Source organism: Dipodomys merriami, unplaced genomic scaffold (genome assembly GCF_024711535.1).
Source record: "Dipodomys merriami isolate MVZ:Mamm:240054 unplaced genomic scaffold, mDipMer1.0.p SCAF_8, whole genome shotgun sequence".
NCBI lineage: Eukaryota > Metazoa > Chordata > Mammalia > Rodentia > Heteromyidae > Dipodomys > Dipodomys merriami.
The window spans coordinates 20,730,536-20,754,077 of NW_027206401.1; the positions used below are offsets into that span (position 1 = coordinate 20,730,536).

The following is a 23,542-nucleotide window of genomic DNA, read 5'->3' on the forward strand; positions in this document are numbered from 1 at the left end:
CCAGCACTTGGAGTGCATTCCTTCCTTCACCAAACTCTTTACTAGTCACCTTCAAATGCTAGGTGCTTCAGGATACCATGGACAAAACAAAATCTGTGCCCCACAAAAGTTGTCATCCTAGTAGAAGAAAAACTAAAATTAGCTAATTATATATTAAATGTGTAGTAATTATAACAAACAAGAGATGCCTGGGTCAAGTCTTGTTCATAGTCCTGTTAGTACGTATTTGATTGTTGAATCCTCATGACGGTTACATTAGTGTTCTCATCTATAAGGCGCATAGAACTTAAATAGCTTGCTGAGGTTCTGCAGTCCTAAGTGAAGTCAGGGTTTGGAAGCAGGCAACCTGACTTTGTGTGATGTGCTCTTAACCAGCAGTGTATTCTGCTCTCTCCTGTGGCCTATGGAGACAGATTCTGGGAGAAAACAGCAGGAATGTCAAAGGACAGAATGACTCTTAGCCACCATGGAGGGAAGACTTTTCCTTTGCCACTAGTTTAGAAACGTGTAGAATCCCAGAATTGCCCAAATCCTGAAAGCATATCCTAGAGGTAAAGTTTTCCAGTATAGCAAATGTCCACTTGTGTGGGGAATTTCTTCATCTCCTATAGCTCCCTCAGGACAGGTGTGGCCTGGACCATTGCTCTAACCTCAGCCTTTGCACAGAGCCTGGCCAGAGACATCACTTCTGTGACTGTGCTGAAATTCTGATTTTTTTCTGTTTTTCCTAGTGCTGTGGATTGAACCCAGGACCTTAGTACATACTTAGTGTAAGCTCTACCACTGGGCTATACCCCAGCCCTAAATTTTGAAGGTGATTAAGCATATTCAAACATTTGTTAGCTCCTAGTTTTTAAAGCTCATCTGAATATTTCCTATAAGAAGAAAAATGAAAGACAGCCATCAATGCAGCCTGCAAATGATAGGCTGCCCACCAGGGAGTAGCAGAAATGGTTGACCAGAAGCACATGTTCAAGCTGGAATGGTCAAGCCATAGTGTGGGCTGTGTACCATTCAGGACACTGGAAATATTTTTCCTGGGATGTCACATGGTGGTTTTGTGGCAAGAGCAGGTTTGATCTTGGATTCCAGCTGACTTTTCCAGTAAATGGAAGTGGCAGGAGCTTAGGGTGAGGTTGGACTTTATCACTGTTGAAGGCCTGGTGCCGCCTTTCAAAGGCTGTGTGACTTGGGCAAGTTATTGACCTTCTCAGTGCCTGAACCGTTTCTGTGTGATAGGGGAATCTACCTTATAAAGTTACTACTGGAAAGCATTGAAGTCATGGGCAACTTAGATCATCACAGATATGGTTACACAAATGTTAATTGCAGTGGTTATTATAAAGAAGGAGAATAATATACCTCTTCAGCTGTTTTCTACAACCAGAAAGAAATAGTTCTTTTTAATGTTTTCTACAACAAAAAAGAACTCTTTTTAATGTTTCTTAAAAAAAAATGCTAGATACATCTTTACATTTCAATCTACCCTTTATAATAAGGGCAAGATGGTGGCTAGGTTCTCAATATGCAAAACCATGAAAAGCTCTTTTAATCTGTGCCATCTTCAGAAATCCTCTTGTGATTTGTGTGTGTGTGTCTGTGTGTCTGTGTATGTTTGTGTATGCCAATACTGATTAGTGCTCTACCAGTTCAGTCCCAGCTCTACTTCACAGTTTTTAGTGTTAAGTTGGACATAAGAGTCTCACTGACTTTCCTGCCTGGTTGGCTTGGTCCCATGGCTCTTAAATCTCAGCCTCCTGAGTATCTAGAATTTACAGGTGTGAGCCATGGATGCCTGGCTCCTCTCATGCTTTGTAAGGAAGCTTAAAAAAGAGAGAGTAGAGAAGGGTGCTGCAGAAGATGTGGGGAGCTGTCCTGTGAGTGCTGCAGAAAGGCACGCTGTCAAATGCTGAGTCAGCCACTGTCCTTCCCCCGCCCCCTCCGAAAATGCCCAATTAATGACGGCACATGATGAGTTAACATAGAGGGATGGGAGGTGGGACAGCAATTAACACAGAAATAGCGATTACGCAAGGGAATGAAGTAGCCTGGACAGGAAACCTTTCCCAGAGCAGAGAATGTGTGACACACGGAACATCCAAAAACTAGAAGCAACATGTTTTTCTGTTGTGAAAAACAAAGCTAATGTGAATACTTATGTTTGCTGTTGAACTTGTTGGCAAATGTATAAACGATCCTTTAGTAAGATAAGTTTTCAATTTCTCAATAACTCACATGTTTTCATAGTGTTATGGTTTTGCCTGTAAATCTTGACTTTGGGTATAATTTACAGTAAGAAAAACAAAAATACTCAAGGCTAATAATTATTTCCAGTGTGATTTTGAAAATTTCATAATGGTAGCTCTTAAACTTTTCAATATAATATTCCTTCATAAAAATATAAAAAATGGGGCAGACCTCCCAGATGAAAATATCTGCAGAGAACAAACTGGATGGTTTCTTTCTTTATTTTAATATAGTCCTAGAAACTGTAATGTTTATAGCCCAGTTGAGAAAATTAACTTTAATGTGCTGCAGTTTAAAAAGTGTGCAATATGAGATAGAAATAAAAATTCTGTTATGGCTGGGTGACAGTGGCACTTATCTATAATCCTAGCTAGGAAGCAGCGCTGTAGCTCAAGTGGTAGAGTGATCGTCTTGAGCTGAAGAGTGCAGGGACAGCGCCCAAGCCCAGAGTTCAAGCCCCACGACCGACCAAAAAAAAAAAAAATTCTGTATAATCCTAGCTACTCATTTCAGTTCAAAGCCAGCCCAGGTAGGAAAGTCCGTAAGACTCTTATCTCCAATTAATCACCAAAAAGCCAGAAATGGAGCTCTAACTCAAGTGGTAGAGTGCCAGCCTTGAGCAAAAAAGCCATATATTGTATATCCTTTCTAAGATCACTGTACCTTACTCAAAGTAAAACCATTCTAAGAGTTTAAATATTATGTTTCAATATGTCAAATTGTCCATAGGATATTGCCTCATTGGTGGGCAAAGAATAGTTTTAAGGATGGAACTTGAGATCACCCCCCTTGATTTGCTAGGAATTTAAGGGCGATGGAAGTACCGAGACCCTGTGATCGGGATACACGGGTTGAGAGTGCTGTGGGAAACATACTTCGCAATGAGGGAAATGGATACTCAGCCATAGTTCCTGGCTGAGACTCTCGAAGACCAAAGCATGTGATTCCCAGTGACTTCAAACTCCCCCCGGAGTTTGTACTCCTTTTCTCTTCTGCTGTTTGTCCTCTTGGTGTGCATTTCCATGTCTGTCCATTTCTCTTTTTCTATGGTCATTCTCAGCTTCAGGGCTTTCACTTCCTTCCTTATAATTGGATACATTTATGGCCCTGTTTTATGACCTCTTTCTGGACAGACTTTGGAATTAAGACACTATGGCTTATTGCCTGAATCTTACTTGAGTAAGATTTTACTTGAGTAAATCTACTTTGTCTGAGGAATCTCATTACCTCAGCCTGTCTCTGGCTATTGGCCAATATGCAGAGTAAGTGCACTGTCTCCTAAAGTCTAGCTCTGGGTTGGTGGTGAGGACTGTTGCTAAGAGAAGCCATAGAGTTCAAAATGTGGTCTCAATTTCCTGGAGCAAGGAGGCACCTGGAGTCTAGGTCTTCTCAGAAAGAGCTGTGAGAATGGTACGGCCATGGCCCGTGTCTGTAGCATGAAGTAAGTGACTGATGGGTTTGTACGGTTTTATTCCCAGGGAGCTGAAGAACCTAAACTAAAATGGGAGCACATCACAACCCTCATCGCCAGCCTCAGAGAGTTTGTGAGGTCCACTGACCGAAAAATCATAGCCACTACACTGTCGAAGCTGAAGTTAGAGCTGGACTTCGACAGCCATGGCATCAGCCAAGTACAGGTGGTCCTCTTTGGCTTCCAAGATGCTGTAAGTGCACTTCCCTATCGATATGTATCTTTTTCAGAATTGTTAGTGTTTAATCTCCCCTGCTCCTAAAATAGATACACATAAAACTGAATCACCATGGGAAATAGCAAACCTTACAAACATCTCCCGGAGCTGAACTCTCTTCTTGGTGAAATTGTGTAGTGGGTCACTATTTTGGTGACTTTTCACAACATAGCCGGCTTTAGTCATGCGCTTTGTAGTACCAGGCAACAAACGCCATCTGGTGGCCACTGAGATAATTTAACAGGACACAGCATTGAGATAGTCACAGCTAAAAACAAACATTTTTTTCCAGCTAGGTTTTCTCTGTTCCTACATGGAAATATTTTAATACATTTATTTCATAAGTGTGCACTGTGTCATAACCTGAAATATAATTCAGAGTACACATCATGACTGAGGGGAAGTTTTTCTTCATGATCTAATGGGAGATTGCAGAGAATTTGCTTTAAAACTGAGTTACTAAGCAACACAAACTAGAAGCCAGTCTTCTGAAAGTCTGATTAAAACTCCTGTTTTATTCTTGGAGAAGACACCTCTGCATACATGCCAAAGATGCTTCCTCCCAGAAGCCCTTAGACAAAAATAAGAATGTTACAATTCTCAATAGAAAATGGACTCATACTTTGCTCATGTAACTGTAGCCCCTCTGTACAGTATCTTTACAATAAATATATATTAAAAATAAAAATGTTGAACTAGGCACTGGCAGGTCACACCTATAGTAACTACTCAGGGTGATGAGATCTGAGGATTTCAGTTTAAAGCCAGCCAATCTGGATAGTCTATGCAACTTCAACCACCAGAAAAATCAGAAGTGGAGCTGTGACTCAAAGTGGTAGAGTGCTAGCACGAAAGTTCAGGGACAGCGCCCAGGCCCTGAGTTCTTGATGATGTTGTGATATGCATATTAAATCATGTTGTAGGACTATTTAAATTTCAAAAAATTTTCTCTAATGGACCTATGTACAAGGTGCCTTGAATATTGCATTTGAAACATGAAATATCCCCGATTTAAAACCGATTTATAATCCTTCAACTGCCTCTAATATTCTCTGAGATACTGAGTAAGCCACTTGGTCCTTGTATGATGTGGTGAGCATGGACAAGAGTCCTGATAGAGCAAATGCAACTGGCAGGGTCGATTGCTAATATTAAAGGCTAAAGGGCTGCTTACCCTAACAACCAGGGAAACCCAGCCATCTGCAAATAGAGGGAAGCAATTTACCTAATTTTCACTTGCCCACACATTTGGCCTTCATCTTAGAAGCTGAAAAGCAAATTGTCTATAGAATTCAGAATAAGAGTTAGTTATAATTTTGGGCCTCTGGCCCAGGCACACATACACACACACACCACACACACACACACACACACACACACACTCACACACACACACACACACACCACACACACACACACACACACACTGTCTCTCTCTCTCTTTTCTCTCTCTCTCTCTCTCTCACCACACACACACCGCACGCACACACACCATTCACCTGTGTTGTAGCGTACTTTCTGTTCAAAATGAACTCAAACCATGGCCATAGTTAACATAGGTAAAATGAAGGAAGTATGCAGAGTGAGGCATGGTTCAAAGGGTTCCACTTCTATCTAGTGTATGTGGGTTTTTAGAGAAATATTTTAAGTTACTAAATATAAAAAGAACAAATTCGGATTCAGGAAAAAGGGTATCAAGCTCTTGTAAGACAGAGTTCTAATGGATCGTGATCATGGTAGCACTGTAGTGTAAATGCATTTACGGTCACTGATGATTGACATCTTAAGCTTTATATTACAGGTATTCTGAAAAACAAAGAGCAGAAAAGTCAGGAGCATATCTAATTTGGTGCCTATTTAAATAGATGAAATAGTGCTAGCCATTGTTCTGACAAGGATGTTGCATGTGCACTAGCCTTCTGGGTATTCAAACTGAGTATCCTCTTATTTACAATGGCATGGTGGAAAGGAAACAGGCCAAGATTATGGCAAAACTGAGGTCACACATTCATGCTCATCTCTCAGCCCATTCACTTGCTTTTTCCAAATCACCAGAGTATGCTGAAATGCTCAACTGTGTTACTTGGCAGTCATAACATTTATAGGCAGAGGCTATTTTATGTAAGGCCTGGGGATTCTCTTTCTTCCTTCACCAGCCATTCTGCAGCTGTACTCTGAGTCCCAAGAAGATTAAATGTCACTTCCTTTTCCAGGTCAATAAAGTGCTTCGGAATCATAACATCAAGCCGCACTGGATGTTCGCCTTGGACAGCATCATCCGAAAGGCTGTGCAGACAGCTATTACCATTCTGGTTCCAGGTGATAAATGTTTTATTACTCTGATCATTGTTCCTCCATCATTTCACTTCTGATGTCTCCTTAGGCTTTTTTTAAAAATCAAATGAATACTTAACTAGAGTCAGAACACTTATAAATTTCTTTTCATCATGGAGTTACCAGATTTTAAAGACCATCTCCTTAGATTTTTAAGACCATACTTGTCTTTTATTGATTCTTTTATTATCTGTAAATAGTTATACAAAGGGGTTTCAATTCAATTCGGGGTGTCAGTTTATGAGTATAATGCATCTTGAGTAATGTCACCCCCTCCTCATTCTCTCTCATCTGCCCCAACACCACCCTTCCTCTCAACATTCTAGGTTCCACGTTCATATATGCACATTGAATATTATGACTATTTACCCACCATTCCTCTCTCCATTCATCTGCCTCCCTCCCCCCTTATGCCCCACAGCCGTCCAACACATTTCAGCTTTCTGGTATGTATTTTGTTAAATTCTAAGTTAGTTGTTAAAGGAGTTGAACCATTGGAAGCCATCCATGCAGCTACACCATACATTAGTCAATTAGTTCATGTATATGTGCCCATGGCCCTGTGTGTTTTCATGTAATTTAGATTAATTTCCCTGTGGTTGCCTTTTTTTTAAAAAAAAGTCATTTCAAAGCCACCAAATAACATTTATCTAGTACATACAATCTGAGCCTCAGTTCACCAAGAAAATGTTGACTGCAAGGAAGATTTCCTTTTTTTCTTGGACATGAGGAAAGCCAAAAACTAATAAATGGCCCCAAATAAACATACTCCTGTTCCATCTTGTACTAGTGCTTCCCAAGCCTTCAGGGCATTGAATGATGGGAAGAGTCCCTTAAAATTACAGCACTCAAAAAAAGCAAAGAAATTACGAGAGCAGACAAAATTCAAAAAATTACAGCATTGAGCTGGGTGTTGGTGTCTCATACCTGTAAACCTAGCTACTCAGGAGCCTGAGATTTGAGGATCATGGTTCGAAGCCAGTCTAAGCAGGAAAGTCTGTGGGACTCTTATCTCCAATTAACCACCAAAAATCCAGAAGTAGAAGTAGAAGATGTGGCTCAAGTGGTAGAGCACCAGCCTTGAGCACAAAAGCTCAGGGATAGCATCTAGGCCCTTAGTTCAAACCCTAGAACCAGTGTGTGTGTGTGTGTGTGTGTGTGTGTGTGTGTGTGTGTGTGTGTGTGTGTGTGTGTGTGTGTGTGTGTGTGTGTGTGTGTGTGTGTGTGTGTGTGTGTGTGTGTGTGTGTGTGTGTGTGTGTGTGTGTGTGTGTGTGTGTACGCGTGCGCACAGGTTTTAAGCCCATTTTCAACCAAATTCTGGAGTAAAGGCCAAGCATTAAACAGAAAATCTAAAATGGGATTTAAAACCAAAAAGTTTTTTACTCTTTTAGAGCAGTTTTGGATTCACCTCAAAATTGAGAGGGATGTATAGAATTCCCCATATTGTCTCTGCCCTGTATGTACACAGCCTCTCCCAGTATCAATACCTGCCCCCCACCAGAGTGGTGCACTTGCTACAATGGACAGGCACAGGTTAACACATTATCACTGCGGTTCCTCCATGTAGATGCTATTATATATTCTGTTCTTCTGGACAATGTAAGGACATATATCAGTCATCACAGTATCATGCAGAATATGCTTGCAGCCCTAAGAATCCTATGTTCCACCTATAGCCATTTGATTTTAGTGCAACTCCCTGGTAATTTTGGCACACAGCCTGATTTGGAAATCTTTGGTCTAGACAGCCTTGGCTGTATTGGCAGTGAGACACAAAAGGGCTAGTGTTGCTGAAACAAGGTTGATGGGGAGAGGAATGTGCTCATACTCCAAGGCAAACCTCCTGAGTGTTTTGACGGTCAACCCAGTAATAACAAGTTTAAGCAAGCTGGATGCCGGTGGCCCATGCATATAATCCTAGCTACTCAGGAGGCTGAGCTATACGGATCATAGCTCAAAGCCAGCCTGGCAGACAAATCTGAGACTCTTATCTCCAGTAACCAGCAAAAGCTGGACATGGAGTGGTAGAGCACCATCCATGAGTGAATAAATGTGAGTGAGAGTGTGAGACTGGATTCAATCTCCAGTATCTTCACACACATTTAAAAAAAAAAAAAAAGGTTAAACAGAGCTCTTTCACATATGTATATCTAGTGGGATGGTGGTTAGATATTGCCGAATACATTGAGTTTTAGATAATAAACACCATCCTCCAATAAATATATACAGGACTCTTGTAGAAGTGGGTGATCATGAGTCTAGGGCAGGAGAAATAGATCAAATGAGCCTGAGATATCTTATGGTTCCCAACTCTAAGGGAATGTTTAGAAAGAAGAGCTTATTGAAAAGACCCTAGAGCCAACTCGAAGGATTTCCTAATCTCCCAGCTTGGAATAATTTGAGCAATGAAGTGAAATGAAATAAAAATAGTATTAGGCTGTATCAGTCAGCTTATGATCACTTGTAACAAATACCTGAGATAGCTAACTAATAAAGATAAAACAGTCTACTTGGCTCATACAGTTTCAGAGCTTTCAGTTCATGATTGGTTGACAGCATTGCTTTGGGCCTGTATTGAGGCAGAGCATCGTGGTGGGCCCACATAGCACCACAAATTGCTCACCTCATAGTGGAAGCAAAGGAAAGGAAAATGATGGCTCTCACATCCCCTTTTGAGGGCAGCCCCTCATGACCTATGGACTTCTCACTTAGGCCCACCCCTTAAAGATTCCACCACCTCCTACAATACCACACTAGGACTCTAGGGACCATGTGGACCTTTGAGGACACTTACGACTCAAACTGTAACAAGCTCAAAGAACAAAATAATATCCATGAGCCCAGATTGATATAATGTTTTGAGCAAAAAAGCTCAGGGACAACTCTCAGGTCCTGAGTTCAAGCCCCAGAATTGGCAAAAGAAAAGAAAGAAAAGAAAAGAAAAGAAGAGGAGAGGAGAAGAAAGAAAGAAAGAAAGAGAGAAAGAGAGAAAGAGAGAGAGAAAGAGAGAAAGAGAGAGAGAAAGAGAAGGAAAGAAAGAGAGAGAAAGAGAAGGAAAGAAAGAAAGAGAAAGAAGAAAGAAAGGAAGGAGAGAGAAAGAGACTCAGACATTAGTAGGAAGACATGACATTCAAACACTGATCTATAAACTTATCAATAGTATCTGTTGATTTTCTGCTTTTGATTATTGTTTCACAGGCATATAAGATACTAAGGTGGTGACAAATTGCTGAAGAGTACAGAGAACTCTGTACTGTTTTGTAACTTTTCTGTGATTCTAAAGTTACTTCAAAATAGTAAGTTTTGAAAGCAGTGCTCAGTTTCCCTGCTTCAAAAAAGAACACACAGAACAGAGAATACAGTATGTCTCTTAGGCATTCTTTCATCAGCCTTAAGCTTATTGGCAACATTAAGTGTCTATTGTTGCTACTTAAGCACAGAGTGGCTGTGGGTGACTAGACTGAGAAATGCTGAGAGCAGGATGACGGTGCAAAGCTAGTGAGAATCCATAGTATAAATATCCTTCTGGCAATGCTCTTTAAAAGATGCTTGGAGTGGTTGATATTACTGTCAGTCATTTGACTGAATCAAGCATGTGCCAGTGTTCACATTCATGTGAAACGAGTTTTATTTACCTCTCCATGAGGAAATTGATGCAGGCATTATATGCTTTGCTCATAGCCCTCTGATCCTATGTGGCATCAGAAATACCCATGTTAAAGAAACTTGGTCTATTTATTTCATTTGGGGAATTAACCATTTAGAGTAGAGGGGTATTATATTGTTTCACACCATCAAATTATATTAGAAATGTGTGCCCACTCCTCTTTCCCACATGGGCTTAAATGCCATCCATGCATTGCAGGACACGAGTCTCAGATTTTTCTCCTGACATGTGGCTCTCTCCTGACACTTCATGCTGCTTAACATTCTTCCTACAAGGCTTTGGTCCACCATGCAGTCTTCTTTCAAGCACCTCTCTTTTTCCCCCTAGACCAAATCCCTTTCCTCCTCCAGAGCCCACATTAGGCCCTTGTCTCCCTGAATCTGTCAGTGAATAAGCCAATTCCATTCAGTCATGCAAATAAATGTGTTTTACTTACCTGTCAGCACTCTTAGAACATGCATTTATTAGTCAAGGGTCTGCAAAGAGGCACCAATAGGCTATGGAGAGATAGATAAGAGATTTCTTATAAGAATTGGCTGGAGTGGTTATGGATGCCAAGTAAGCCCCAACATTTGCTGCCGGTATACTGTAGAGCTGGGAAAGTAATGTGTGATTCACTCTAATCTGAAGGAAGTTGATGTTGAACGTATCAGTCCAAGACTGAAAGTCTGAGAAACTGGAGCAAGAGATGAGACATGCTCCCAAGGTGAAAAGAGAGAAGGAGAATTCTTTCTTGTCTACCTTTTCTGTGCTGTTCAGGCCTGGGTGATGTCACCCCCATTGGTGAGAGTGGACCTTCTCTACTCAGGTCACTGAAAGGTTAATCTCTTTGGGAAACACCTACATAGACACACCCAGGAATACTGTTTCCTCAGCTATGTGGCATCCCTTAGCTGAGCCAAGTTGGCATGTAAAAAATTAATGATCACAATGCTTGATGAATTACCTATGCAACAAGGTCTACAACTGAGATGCATTTCAGCTGTATTCTATTTTACTTGTAATTTCATGCTGTCTTTGGGCATCTGTCTTGGGCCTTTCTGTGGATCTCTCAACCTCCTTTAGATCGTTACCAATATCATTGGTGTATTTTCCAGTGTTTAATCTAATGCTCTGTGCTCAAAGAAATAACAAAACATTGCATTAGCTTGCAGTTTTCTACTTTTCAAAGAATGGAAAGCATTTTTGGTCATGCTTACACATATAAATGAGAGTTGAAAGGATATCAAATTAAGGGATCTTTAAACATAATATAAAAAATTGCCTTCCATAAAGTAGGTATATTTTTATTATTATTGTAAAGGTAACAGGAGGGTTACAGTTACATAAATCAGATGAGTACATTTCTTTTAACAGTATCACCTCTTCCAATTTTTTTCTCCTAGTTTTATTTTAGAAAAATTTGTAAATCCTAATCTTTTCTACCCTTTAGATCTAGTGTTATAGTATCTTAAGTTGCCCGTAAAATAAAATATTATTTTATATTATTCTATTTTATTCTATATTATTATATTATTTTCTTCAAAACCCAAATAATCCTGGCAAGATCATTCTTTCATTTTTCTATGTTGTTACTGTCGTTGTTTTGCAAGCCTAATGCATTTAGCTCCTGTCTTAGAATTTACAAAGTTAATATGTCTGATTTTGTGTCAGTCATACTGTAGATAAATTAGGAAATTGAGGAAATGGGATTTGGGAAAGAGAACAGCAAGGAAGTTTTGTAAGCCATAAGATACACAGAGAGGAGGTGGAGAAACTAGAAATCATGTGACCTGTCAGTGCAACCACTATGGAAAACAGTATGGTAGAATCCTTTAAAAGTTGAAAATTAGCCAGGCACTGGTGGCTCACACTTATAATCCTAGCTACTCAGGAGGCTGAGATCTGAGGGTTGCAGTTCGAAGCCAGCCAGGGCAGAAGAGTCCCCGTGAGACTCTTTTTTAAAAAAATATTTATTTTTTATTTTTTGTTGGTTGTGGGGCCTAAACTCTGGGCTTTGGCACTGTCCCTCAGCTCTTCAGCTCAAGGCTAGCACTCTACCACTTGAGCCATAGCACCACTTCTGCTTTTTCTGCTTATGTGGTGTTAAGGAATCGAACTCAAGGCCTCATGCATGCAAGGTAAGCACTCTACCACTGAGCCACCTTCACAGCCCCAAGACTATTATCTCTTAATTAACCACTCAAACACTGGAAGTGGAGCTATGGCTCAAAGTGGAGTGCTAACCTTGAGCAAAAAGAGTTCAGGGATAGTGTCCAGGCTCTGAGTTCAAGCCCATGACTGCAAAAGAAAAAAAAAAAAAGAAAAAATAGAATTACCATGTGATCCAGAAATTCCTCTTCTGGGAATATATCCAAAAGAATTAAAAACATGATCTCAAAGAGGTATCTGCCCACCATGTTCATAGCAACTGTATTCCCAATAGCTAAGAGATAGAGGCAATCCAAATGTCTATCAACAGATGAACAGTTAAACAAAAGGTAGTACATAAATGTAATGGAATATTATTGGGACTTAAACAGAAGGAAATTCTGACATATACTACAACATGGACAAATGCTGAGGACATTATTTGAACTAATATAAGCTAGTCATAGGATCAATATTATATTTTTCACTTGTAGAGTAGTCAAACCCAGAGACACAGAAAGTAGAGTGGTGGTTTCCACAGGCTGTGAGGAATGGAAAATAGGGAGGTATTGTTTCTTTTGAACTGAGTTTCAGTTTGCAAAAATGCAAAGATTTCTGAAGATAGGTTGCATAGCAATGTGAATATAATGAACACTACTGAATTGTACACTTAGACATGAATAAAGTAGTATATTTTATGTCATGAACTTTTCTAACCACAATAAGAAAATTTAAACTTCGAAAAGAAGATGAAGAAGCCAGTATCAACCTGGCCTTAAAGGATGCTGTGCTTCTTGTTCAGAACAAAAGATGTCGATTTTGAAGTACCTGTCCAAAGGGATATCCAGCAGATTCAGGTTGTAACCAGATTGGGGCCAGAGGGGTAGATGGCTGGCACACACTAGAGGTACTTGACCTTGAATGAGCTCACCCATGGAGAACAAGTAAAAATAAAAAAGCTTCCAGCTTCTAGGGGATTGTAGGAGATAAAAACTCTGAGAAGGAGAAGCAGGAGCCCAAAGGGGGAAAGGTGTTCACACAATGATCGCTTCGAGGGCTTGGAAACAGGCCTTTGGTGACCTTGATAAATTGGCTCTATCAAATCATTCTGACTGAATTTCTCCATCTTATACATTCTGTACATTCACTGGCAGAACAATTTTGAGTGAGTAGCAGAAACCCAGGCTTCATGTGGAAGAGCAGTTCGGGTAGCAAGAAGGACTGACTCTAACCTCTAGATCATGGAAACAATCATTGTGTTTTGTTAACACTGACACTATGCCCAACAGAACTGAGGCCACATTTTAGCCTGGCATCTGAGAGTGACACCGCTGATCCGGAAGACTTGGATGTAGAAGATGACCATGAGGAGCCACCTGCCAATCAAACGGTCCGAAGACCTCAGGCCATCATTGAGGATGCCGTGGCCACCTCGGGAGTGAGCACGCTCAGCTCCACTGTATCCCACGATTCCCAGAGTGCTCACCGATCACTCAATGTGCAGCTCGGAAGGATGAAAATTGAAACCAATAGGTAGGTTCAAAGCTGACATAATTTTCTTTTTTCTTTTCTTTTCTTTGTACCAGTACTGGAGTGTGAACTCAGTGCTTCATGTTCTTGCTTATGTTTTTTGTGTGTCTTGTTTCTTTGAGCAAGACTAGTGCTCTATCCCTTGAGCCACACCTTCACTTCTGGCTTTTTTTGCTGGTAATTGAAGAGTCTCCTATAATTTTCTGCTGTGGCTAGCATCAACCCATGATCCTCAGTCCTCAGCCTCCCAAGTAACAGCAGCTTCTTTTCTCTTACTTCCGTAGAAATGTGTTTGGGGTCTACTTTATATGTCTTATCTACAGAACATGCATATTTTAATGTGTTTGCAAAAATTCCTTATCTTGGACATGTATACCTAATTTAGTGGTTTTCTCATTAGCAAGAGCCCTTGCTTTGTCTTTTTGCCACTTTCTGCTTTTACTAATTCAAGGCTACTTTGGACCATTTCTTTGCTGGCTTATCATTAGGTACACTGAGATCCGCAGAATAACTGTGTTGTAACCTCCTAAACTGTCGTGGAAACACGGACTCAGAGCAGCCTGTTCCTTCTGATAGATAGCTAAGAAACAGAACAGAAAGCCTGTGTTCTTGAAAGCCTGTGATTTAAAATGTCAGATCCTTTCTGGAGAGGAGCATCTTAATACTCACAAGGAGAAAGCTAAGCCTGTATTCTAGAGGCTTGAGAAAATGAGAATGGACCACATGGATGACTCTTCTATTTTTAATCTGCTATAAACTCCAGATGATAATTTGTCTCTGAGCATTGGTTAGCATAGGAACCCATGACCAGGTTACTAAGTGAACAGTAAATGCTTCCTGTTCTCCACAAACGTTGGCACAGTTCAAGGTCTGAGTCTTTATGATTTATAGCTTCCTGAGCTGGCTACCGTTGACATGTGGAAAACAGACTTTATGGCTCTGCACTTGTGGTAAAAACATTTTTTCTAGTGACTCCATAAAACTGTTCAAATAGGTGAAGATCCTAGTTGTTTATCAGAGTGTAAGCTCTTTGAAGACAGCTTGACTATGAAACTTAGTACAAAGCTCCTCTTTTATTCCTTCTGTTTAAATACATCAATTTAGGTTGCATGATTTTTTTAAGTGCACACGTACTTACATTGTATGATTTGCATAGAGCAAACTCTTACAATAAAGAGAAAACTGGCTCTCTGGCTTCCATATCCTTGTCTTATCCTCCAATGGCCAACTCTTTACCCATCATCTCTACTACTTAATGGAAAAGAATCTAGATCTTTTCTGAATCTTTATCTAACTCTTAAGGCTTCTCATATTTTAACACCCCATCCCCTGTGGTAGGTACTAGCTCATCACTTCAGTTTTTATTCTTGCCTTATCCTTACTGGACCCCTGCTCTGGTCACTGAAGGAGGAAATTTCCCTCCGTAACTTGTTATTTTGATCCAGCACTCCCCACCCATGGCTTCTGGTCAGAACTGACAGACAGGAAAGCTAGTTTGTTTACTAAAGAGCTGGTCTGTCTGCTCTGCTGGCCCTGAAACCCTATGTCTGCACCTCATGGCTATGTCAACAGAACCTGCATAGTCTAAATACAGCCTCCTGTGTGTGTTTCTCTCCCTTCTCTCCTTTGCTCATTGGCTTCACCTTGTGCTTGCACCTGTTGCTGCTTCTGTCCCCCAGGTTTCTGGTATCATTGACTTGCAAGTTGCTGTCTCCAACTCCTTTCTTCTCGTCTCATCGTTTATCTTCGGAGCCTCTCTTGGGGCCTGCTGAGATTTTGCTTTCATGAAAATCTTCCCATCTTGGTTGAAAAGACTAAGATTTTTCTTTATCACCTTTCTTACATTATATGGCTTTATTACTTTATTACAGCTATATTTGTGTGTGTTTACATGCTTACAATTAGATCTATAAAAGCTACAGGATTATTAGCCTTCTTTGTCTTTTTTGCAGTATCAACTATCACAGCTCCTCCGACACATCCAGAAAAGTGAGATGAGTATAATATAACTGGTTTAGTACAAGCACTGAACAGCTGAATTTAGACCAGCCTTATCTATATTGGTCCTTGAAATTTTCTGTTGAATATCATTTGCAATATAAAATTATATGCAGCATTCTGGGGTTGTAATTTAAGTGCTAGAGTACTTACCTAGCATGTGTAAGGCACTGGGTTCACTTGTCAGCCATCCTACCACCTCTACACACACAAAGTCTACACTGCAAAATGAATTGAGAGGAAATGTGTTTAGGAAAGCTTATAGATATCATATTAACAGTCTTAAGCTTAGCCTAACACAACTTACTCTTGTCATCCTAGGTACTCAGCAGGCTAAGATCTAAAGATCAAGGTTCGAAGCCAGCCAGAGTGGGGAAGGTCCATAATAAACTACTCAGAAAAAGCTGAAGTGGTGCTATGGATCAAGTGGTAGAGCACTAGCCGTGAGCACAAAGGGGCTCAGAGACAGCCCTCAGGCCCTGAGTTCAAGCCTTAGGACCTGCAAAAAATAAAAAGAGAGAGAGTGAGGCACTAAGTTCAAGCTGCAGTCCTGACACAAACATACACACAAAACTTAAGCTCAGAATGTTGCGAATGATCACTGATAAAGGTAAATCAGGTTTACACAGCTCTTGATGATTAGGTCATCAATAATTCTAAATGGCCGGAAGAAACGAAATGGCTTTAGAATATACGTCTTCCTTCTGTTTAAATATATGCTTGTGTAAAATTCACTTCACACAAGGAGATGTGAGAACATTATTAAAACTTAGAAGTATCCATTTGTTATCTAATTTCTAAATCCTGGAATTCCAGAAAAACCCATCAACCTAGCTTTACTCACCTGAGTGAAAACCTTATGGTGGTTTCTTACCATACTTTTCTGGAACAGAGAGGCAGACAATTGCCTTCATTGCTCAGTATTTCCCAAATAACCCATGGTAAAACTAAAACTACTGGACTAAATAAATATACACTTAGGGGGTTTGAATGGCAAACGAGGAGGCCCTTCAGTACTCTACTTCTATCATTAAATTCTGGCTCTTAAAGATAAAAAAAACTGCCTAGTCTAGATAAACATTTTAAATTCTAGGAAATAATTTTGTGTTCTTTGAGAAAATAATAGCAATATGCTATCACTCTTTTCTGCATGTATATTAACCAGCATATATATATATATATATATATATATATATATATATATGCTAAACAATTCAAACAGAGCTTTCTATCCATTGATAGATTACTGTTATTGTTGGAGGAATCTCCCTCCCACTCTCTACTTCTCCCTCTTGCTTTCAGTTCCTGACGCTTAATCCACTTAATTGTGCGCTGAGTTTACTCTGTAGGTGTTGTTACTTACCTGTCTTCTGCAACCCACTGTCTCTGTCTGCCTCTCATTGTTTTTTACCTCAGCCACCCACTCTACTATGATTCCTCTTCTTTCCTGAGAGCCTCAGCTTTATGGGAATGAGGTAGAGCTTGAAGCGCAGGACCACAGCTGGATGAGGCCTGGAAGGACTGATGCTCTAGCAGGGCACAAAGTAGCCGCTACTAAAGGCCAGGCTAGTGCTAGGAACTTTCCCTCATTTAATGCTCACAGCCGCTCTTTTGGACATTTTCCTTTTGCAATTCCAGAGGCTTGGTTAAGTTGTGTAAGGCTAAGATGGGAAATGCCTGGCAGAGCCAGGACACAGGCCCAGGCCTATCTCATTTGCATCATGCTATCTTCAAAGTCTATCATCCAAAGCAGAAACCGACTTTTGGATGGAACGTAGTCTGGAGTTAAGTCTACCAATAGCCAGGAGATGAAACAAAATCAGTTTTTAAGAACTTTAGGGAGCCGGGCACCTGTAATCCTAGCTACTCAGGAGGCTGAGATCTGAGGATTGCGGTTCAAAGCCAGCCTGGACAGCAAACTCCATGAGACTCTTATCTCCAATAAACTACTAGAAAACTGGAAGTGGTACTGTGGCTTAAGTGGTAGAGCACTCACCTTGAGCTGAAGAGCTGAGGGACAGCGCCCAGGCCCAGAGTTCAAGCTCCAAGACCAAAAAAAAAAAAAAAAAAAAAAAGAGAACTTTAGGGGATGCAATTATTAATCTTAGTGAGCTGACTAATCATTATGTGATTTAAATATTAACGTTCTAGGGCTTGGAAGGTGGCTCAGTGGGAGAGTGCTTGTCTTGCATGCCTGAGGCCCTGGGTTCAATTCCTCAGCACCACATAAGCAAAAAGAAAAAAGCTGGAAGTGGCGTTGTGGCTCAAGTGGTAGAGCGCTAGCCTTGAGATGAAGAGCTGAGGGACAGCACCCAGGCCCAGAGTTCAGGCCTCACGACCAGACCCCCCCACCTCAAAAAAAAATATTAATGTTCTGAATACAACTTACTCAAGGGATTTTGTTCTTAAAAACATAGAGCATCTCTTTTCTTCATTTGGAGGGCTTTCTCCAAGAGATAGTGTCAGACATAGTAAATAGATTTGTTCTTAGCCCAAGGCAAATCTTCCAGGGGTAAGAGCTATGATATGAATATCATAGTTTCTTCTTGCTTCTTTGGTATTGATGGCAGTTTAGAATGGACTGTACAGTAAACACAGTAACACCCACTTCATTAATCCTACCCCTGTCCCAGAAATGGGAAGAACAATGTTAATCACAGCCACAGTTGTAGCAATAGCCATTAACATTTGGTGAAGACTTGTCACCTGCCAGGTGGTCTTCTAGGGACCCATTCCTCCAAGCTGTCATAGCTTCACAAGAGTGGCTACCTTTTTGCGTGGAGTTGATTATTAGATTATCTATATTTGCCATTTTTTTCTGATGAGGGGCCCTGCATGTAAAATACTCACCTGTTAATACCCCCTATTTGTCATTTTGACATTTATGAACAATGAAAAGGCAAACAGTAGACAAGTATCTCTGAAGATTTGGGGAGGGCATGTGAAAGGGAGATTTTGAATTCGTGCCTAGAAGCACAATCTGACAGATCTTGCTCCTGGATGGAATTAGAGCAAGTCCAGAGCATCACTGTCTCCTGGGGGCTCATTAGGCACCATCTCCTACCTCACTCCAGAGCTCTGAATTTCTGTAAGAATCCACGGTGTCCATGCTTGTAGCTTGGGAAGCTCATGCTAGATCATTGATGCCTTCAGCTTTATTATCACATCAACCAATACAATTTTCTTCTGCAGATTACTGGAAGAATTAGTTCGGAAAGAGAAAGAATTACAAGCACTCCTTCATCAAGCTATTGAAGAAAAAAACCAAGAAATTAGACACTTGAAACTTAAATCTCAACCAATAGGTAAGTAGGTGGGAATTTCAAAATAAACTTGGTTGACCAAGGTTGCCATGGGAAGCTGAGAAGCGGCAACAGGCAGTTTTATGTTATGACGTTTAACTAGCATCTCTCCTTTGTGTCACAATGAGAAGCGCAAACTATCATTTCTTCTAAGCACAGTGAAAATGTATGGTTCAGCTGGGCACAGGGGCTCAAGCCTGAAATCCTAACTGGGAGGCAAAGAGCAGAGGATTCTGGTTCAAGGCTTTCCCTGGCTTAAAAGTTTGAGACTGAACTGAACCAACAGTTGGGAGCAGTGGCCCGCACCTGTCATCCCAGAGACAAGGGAACCACAGATAGGTAGATTACAGTCCAGGCCCACCTGAGGAAAAATTGTGACTTATCATGAAAATAAACAGTATGTTAGGGATGGCAGAGTGCTCAAATGGTAGAGTACCTGCTTACCAAGCACAAAGTCCTGAGTTCAAACCTCTGTCCTGCCAAAAGGAAAAAAAAAGTATGACTCCTAAGATCACCTTCCCTGAGGCTATATATTGTAAAGAGAGCTTTCCACTGATTCAGTGATTTGTTAAAGATTGTGTATTAGCATATATTAGTTGTACAAAGGGTGTTTTGTTGTGACTTTCCTAGAAGTGCATACAGTGTGCCCTGATCAAACTCATCCCTTCAGTTCTTTCCCCTATTTCCTTCCCTCTTCTTACAACAATTCCAGCTTGGTACATGCGGCTCATGCCTGTAATCCTCGCTACTCAGAAGGCTGAGATCGGTGGATCACAGTTCAAAGCCAGCACAGGCAGAAAAGTCTCTGTGAGCCTCTTACCGCCAATTAAACACTCAAAAACTGAAAGTAGCACTGTGGCTCAACTGGTAGAGCAGCAGTCTTGAGCACAAAGAGGTTCAAGGACAACACCTAAGCCCTGAGTTTAGGCCCCACAACTGACAAATAAATATTAATTTCAACGGGTTTCATTGTTCTAGTTTTGTGCATGCATATAAAGCACATAGTCACCCCATAGTCACCTCCCACTGATATGATCGGTGTTTATTTCTCTTCAGAGTTGTCAGTGAGACAATACTATTTTTGTTATTTTGCATTTGTATTCAGTGAAATCCAGCTTCTTTTTTTTTTTTTAATTTTATTTTATTTTATTTGAGAACATACTGTACAGAGGGGCTACAATTACATGGGCAGGATAATGCATACATTTCTTACCAAGCATTGCAGCCTCCTCCTTTGTTTACACTTCACCTCCCTTCCCAGCCTCCCCCCTCCCCCCACCCAATTATACACCCCTCCACCCCCCCACACACCGACATTGTAAAGTTGGTTTTGACATGTCATTTTGTACTTCTCATTGTTGCAACAGGTCCACCTGAATCCTTAAACGACTTGTTTGTCCCCATCTCCTCCACATGTTATACTGACATCAAATATAGTGAAAGCGGGGGTTACACTGTGGGGGAGGGACATACAAAGCAACAAAGAAATAATCTTATAAATGTGTTAGAAACACATGCATGAAAGAAACGAAAACATTAAAATACATATTTAAGGGTTCATTTTCCTAACATCACATTATCTGACCTTTTCCGCTTGACTCATACCTATACTAGATATTGCAAATAAGGGAAACCATGGGACCTATGCTTCTTTGGGCCTGGCTTACTTCACTTAATATAATTTTTTCCAAACCTTTCCATTTCCTAACAAATGGGGAAATGTCATTCTTTCTGATGGAGGCATAGAATTCCATTGTGTATATATACCACATTTTCTTGATCCATTCATCTACTGAGGGGCATCTAAGATATTTACCATATCTTAGCTATGGTAAATAATGCTGCAATAAACATAGTTGTGCTGGTAGCTTTAGTGTGGTCTTGTTTGTATACATTTGGGTAAATGCCCAAAAGTGGGATTGCTGGATCATAGGGGAGATCTATGTGAAGTCTTTTGAGGAACCTCCATACTGCTTTCCAAAGTGGTTGAACAAGTTTACATTCCCACCAACAATGAAGTAAGGTTCCTTTCTGTCCACATCCCCTCCAGCATCTGTTGTTGTTAGAGTTCTTGATTTTTGCTGTTCTAACTGGAGTGAGGTGATATCTCAATGTTGTTTTGATTTGCATTTCTTTTATGGCTAGGGATGTTGAACATTTCTTCATGTGTCTATTGGCCATCCTTCTTTCTTCTTCAGAGAAGCTTCTCTTTAAGTCTTTTGCCCACTTATTTATTGGGCAGTTGTTTCTTTGAGGATCTGTTGTTGGGTGGTTTAATTTTTTGAGTTCCAAGTATATTTTAGATATGAGACCCTTGTCCGTTGTATGGCTAGTAAAGATGTTCTCCCAATCGGTGGGCTTTCTATTGATCTTGTTAGCTATGTCATTTGCCCTGCAGAAGCTCTGCAACCTTATGCAATCCCATTTGTCCAACCTTTCTTTGATTTGTTGTGCTTCCGGGTCTCTATTCAGAAAATTTCGACCTGAGCCAAGGAGACCTAGGGTTTCTCCTATTCCATCCTGTAATGTTTTCAGAGTGTCTGCTTTGAGTTCAAGGTCTTTGATCCATTTGGAGTTGATTCTGGTGCAGGGTGATATATAAGGATCTAGCTTTAGTTTTCTACATGTAGTTAACCAATTTTGCCAGCACCATTTACTGAAGAGGCTGTCTTTCTTCCATTCTATTGTTTTAGCTTCCTTATCGAAGATTAGATGGCTATAGGTCTGTAGGTTCATTTCTGGGTTTTCAATTCTATTCCATTGGTCCTGAGGTCTGTTCTTATGCCAATACCAAGCTGTTTTGATTACTATGGCTTTATAGTAGAGTTTGAAATTTGGTATTGATATTCCTCCAGCAGTGTTCTTTCCGTTGAGGAGCGTTTTTGCTATTCGGGGTCTTTTATTGTTCCATATGAATTTTTGGATTGCCTCTTCTATTTCCTTGAAGAATGAGGGTGGAATTTTGATAGGTATTGCGATGAATTTGTAGATAGCCTTGGGAAGTATTGCCATTTTCACGATGTTAATCTTGCCAATCCAGGAGCATGGGAGGTTTTGCCATTTTTTAAGTTCTGTGTTGATTTCCTTTTTCAAGATTTTAAAGTTTTCATCATAGAGGTCCTTCACTTCTTTGGTTAAGTTAATTCCTAGGTATTTTATTTTTTGTGGGGCTATTACAAATGGAGTTGCTTTCCTAATTTCAGCCACACTTTTCTCATTGTTGGCATATAGAAAAGCCATTGATTTTTGAGGGTTAATTTTATACCCTGCTACTTTGCCAAAGTTTTGAATCAGCTTGACTAATTTGGGAGTGGAGTCTATGGGATTCTTTAAATACAAGATCATGTCATCTGCAAAGAGGGAGAGTTTTATTTCTTCTTTCCCTATTTGGATCCCCTTTATGTCTGCATCTTGTCTTATTGCTGTAGCTAGGCATTCTAATACTAGATTGAAGAGAAGTGGAGAGAGTGGGCATCCTTGTCTTGTTCCTGAGTTAAGAGGAAATGGCTTTAGTTTTTCACCATTGAGTATAATGCTGGCTGTAGGTTTGTCATATACAGCCTTTATTGTATTGAGGAATGATCCATAGATTCCTAATTTTTCCAGAACCTTCATCATAAAGGGGTGTTGGATCTTGTCAAATGCTTTTTCTGCATCTATTGAGATAACCATGTGGTTCTTATTCTTGCTCCTGTTGATGTGATGAATAATATTAATTGATTTGCGTATATTGAACCAGCTTTGCATCCCTGAAATGAATCCTGTTTGATCATGGTGTATGATTTTTTGGATGAATTGTTGAAGTCGATTGGCCAAAATTTTGTGGAGAAGTTTTGCATCAATGTTCATCAAAGAAATGGGTCTATAGTTCTCTTTCTTTGATGAGTCCCTGCCTGGTTTTGGGATGAGAGTTATGATGGCTTCATAGAATGTGTTCGGTAGTGAGCTTTCTCTTTCAATTTCATTGAAGAGTTGGAGGAGTATTGGTGTGAGCTCTGCTTTGAAGGCCTTGTAAAATTCCGTCCAGCTTTTTTCTTTATATGTTGAAGAAGCTTAAATAGCATAAAGATATAGTAATAAGAAGTGATAGGTTCAAACTCTGAAGAAAATTATATAAGAAATTGGAGGTATAAATTAATGTTTTATGTTGTATTATCTCTTAGTAGTTTACAAAGGGGGTTTCGATTCAATGTAACAATTTATGAGTACCATGCTTCTTGATCAGTGCCACCCCTTCATCTTTTTCCCCCATCTCTCCTAACTAAAAAGTACTCTTTAGAGGATTTTAATTAGCCAATTTAGAAGAAAATATAATTCATGGTTATTTGTTCAGATGATGGTTCTTCTATGTTAATATACATAGTGATAAAAGAGATTATAATGTTACAGTTCTCTGATAATTGTGTAGATCACCTTTGTTGCATGAAATGAATAGTACTGACAAACTTTGATATAGAGTTTATTCTAAGAAACTATAGAATTTATATGAAAGCATAAATTTGGAGTACTGTTACATTAGTGCTTCTGACTCCCACTTTACTACCAGATTAACTAGTCTGAGTTTAATTTATAAAATTATCATTAGTTCTGCTAATCTCCATTGTTTCTATTAACTATTCTCTGACAGTGCAAAATCAAACTGTGC

At 40.1% G+C, this 23,542-nt stretch overlaps 1 protein-coding gene and 1 long non-coding RNA gene across 6 annotated transcripts in view; one reads left to right on the plus strand and one right to left on the minus strand.

Moving 5' to 3' along the window:
• Positions 1 to 23,542, plus strand: part of Map3k5 (mitogen-activated protein kinase kinase kinase 5) — a 187,721-nt gene that overhangs the window by 159,849 nt on the left and 4,330 nt on the right. For both annotated transcript variants that reach the window (XM_070010628.1, XM_070010629.1), the window contains 4 exons: positions 3,726 to 3,911; positions 6,149 to 6,254; positions 13,357 to 13,600; positions 18,788 to 18,900. In XM_070010628.1, coding sequence (XP_069866729.1) covers positions 3,726 to 3,911; positions 6,149 to 6,254; positions 13,357 to 13,600; positions 18,788 to 18,900 — 649 coding nt within the window. The remainder of the gene's footprint in view (positions 1 to 3,725; positions 3,912 to 6,148; positions 6,255 to 13,356; positions 13,601 to 18,787; positions 18,901 to 23,542) is intronic.
• The window catches only part of LOC138819253 (uncharacterized), a 35,552-nt gene that overhangs the window by 3,919 nt on the left and 8,091 nt on the right, over positions 1 to 23,542 (minus strand). For 3 of the 4 annotated variants that reach the window (XR_011369381.1, XR_011369379.1, XR_011369378.1), the window contains exons 2-4: positions 18,660 to 18,791; positions 15,749 to 15,816; positions 10,374 to 10,434 (exon numbers count right to left, since the gene is read on the minus strand). This is a non-coding gene — a long non-coding RNA (uncharacterized lncRNA). Of the gene's footprint in view, positions 1 to 10,373; positions 10,435 to 15,748; positions 15,817 to 15,902; positions 16,095 to 18,659; positions 18,792 to 23,542 lie in introns of all 4 variants that reach the window. The other variant, XR_011369380.1, reaches the window with a different exon arrangement.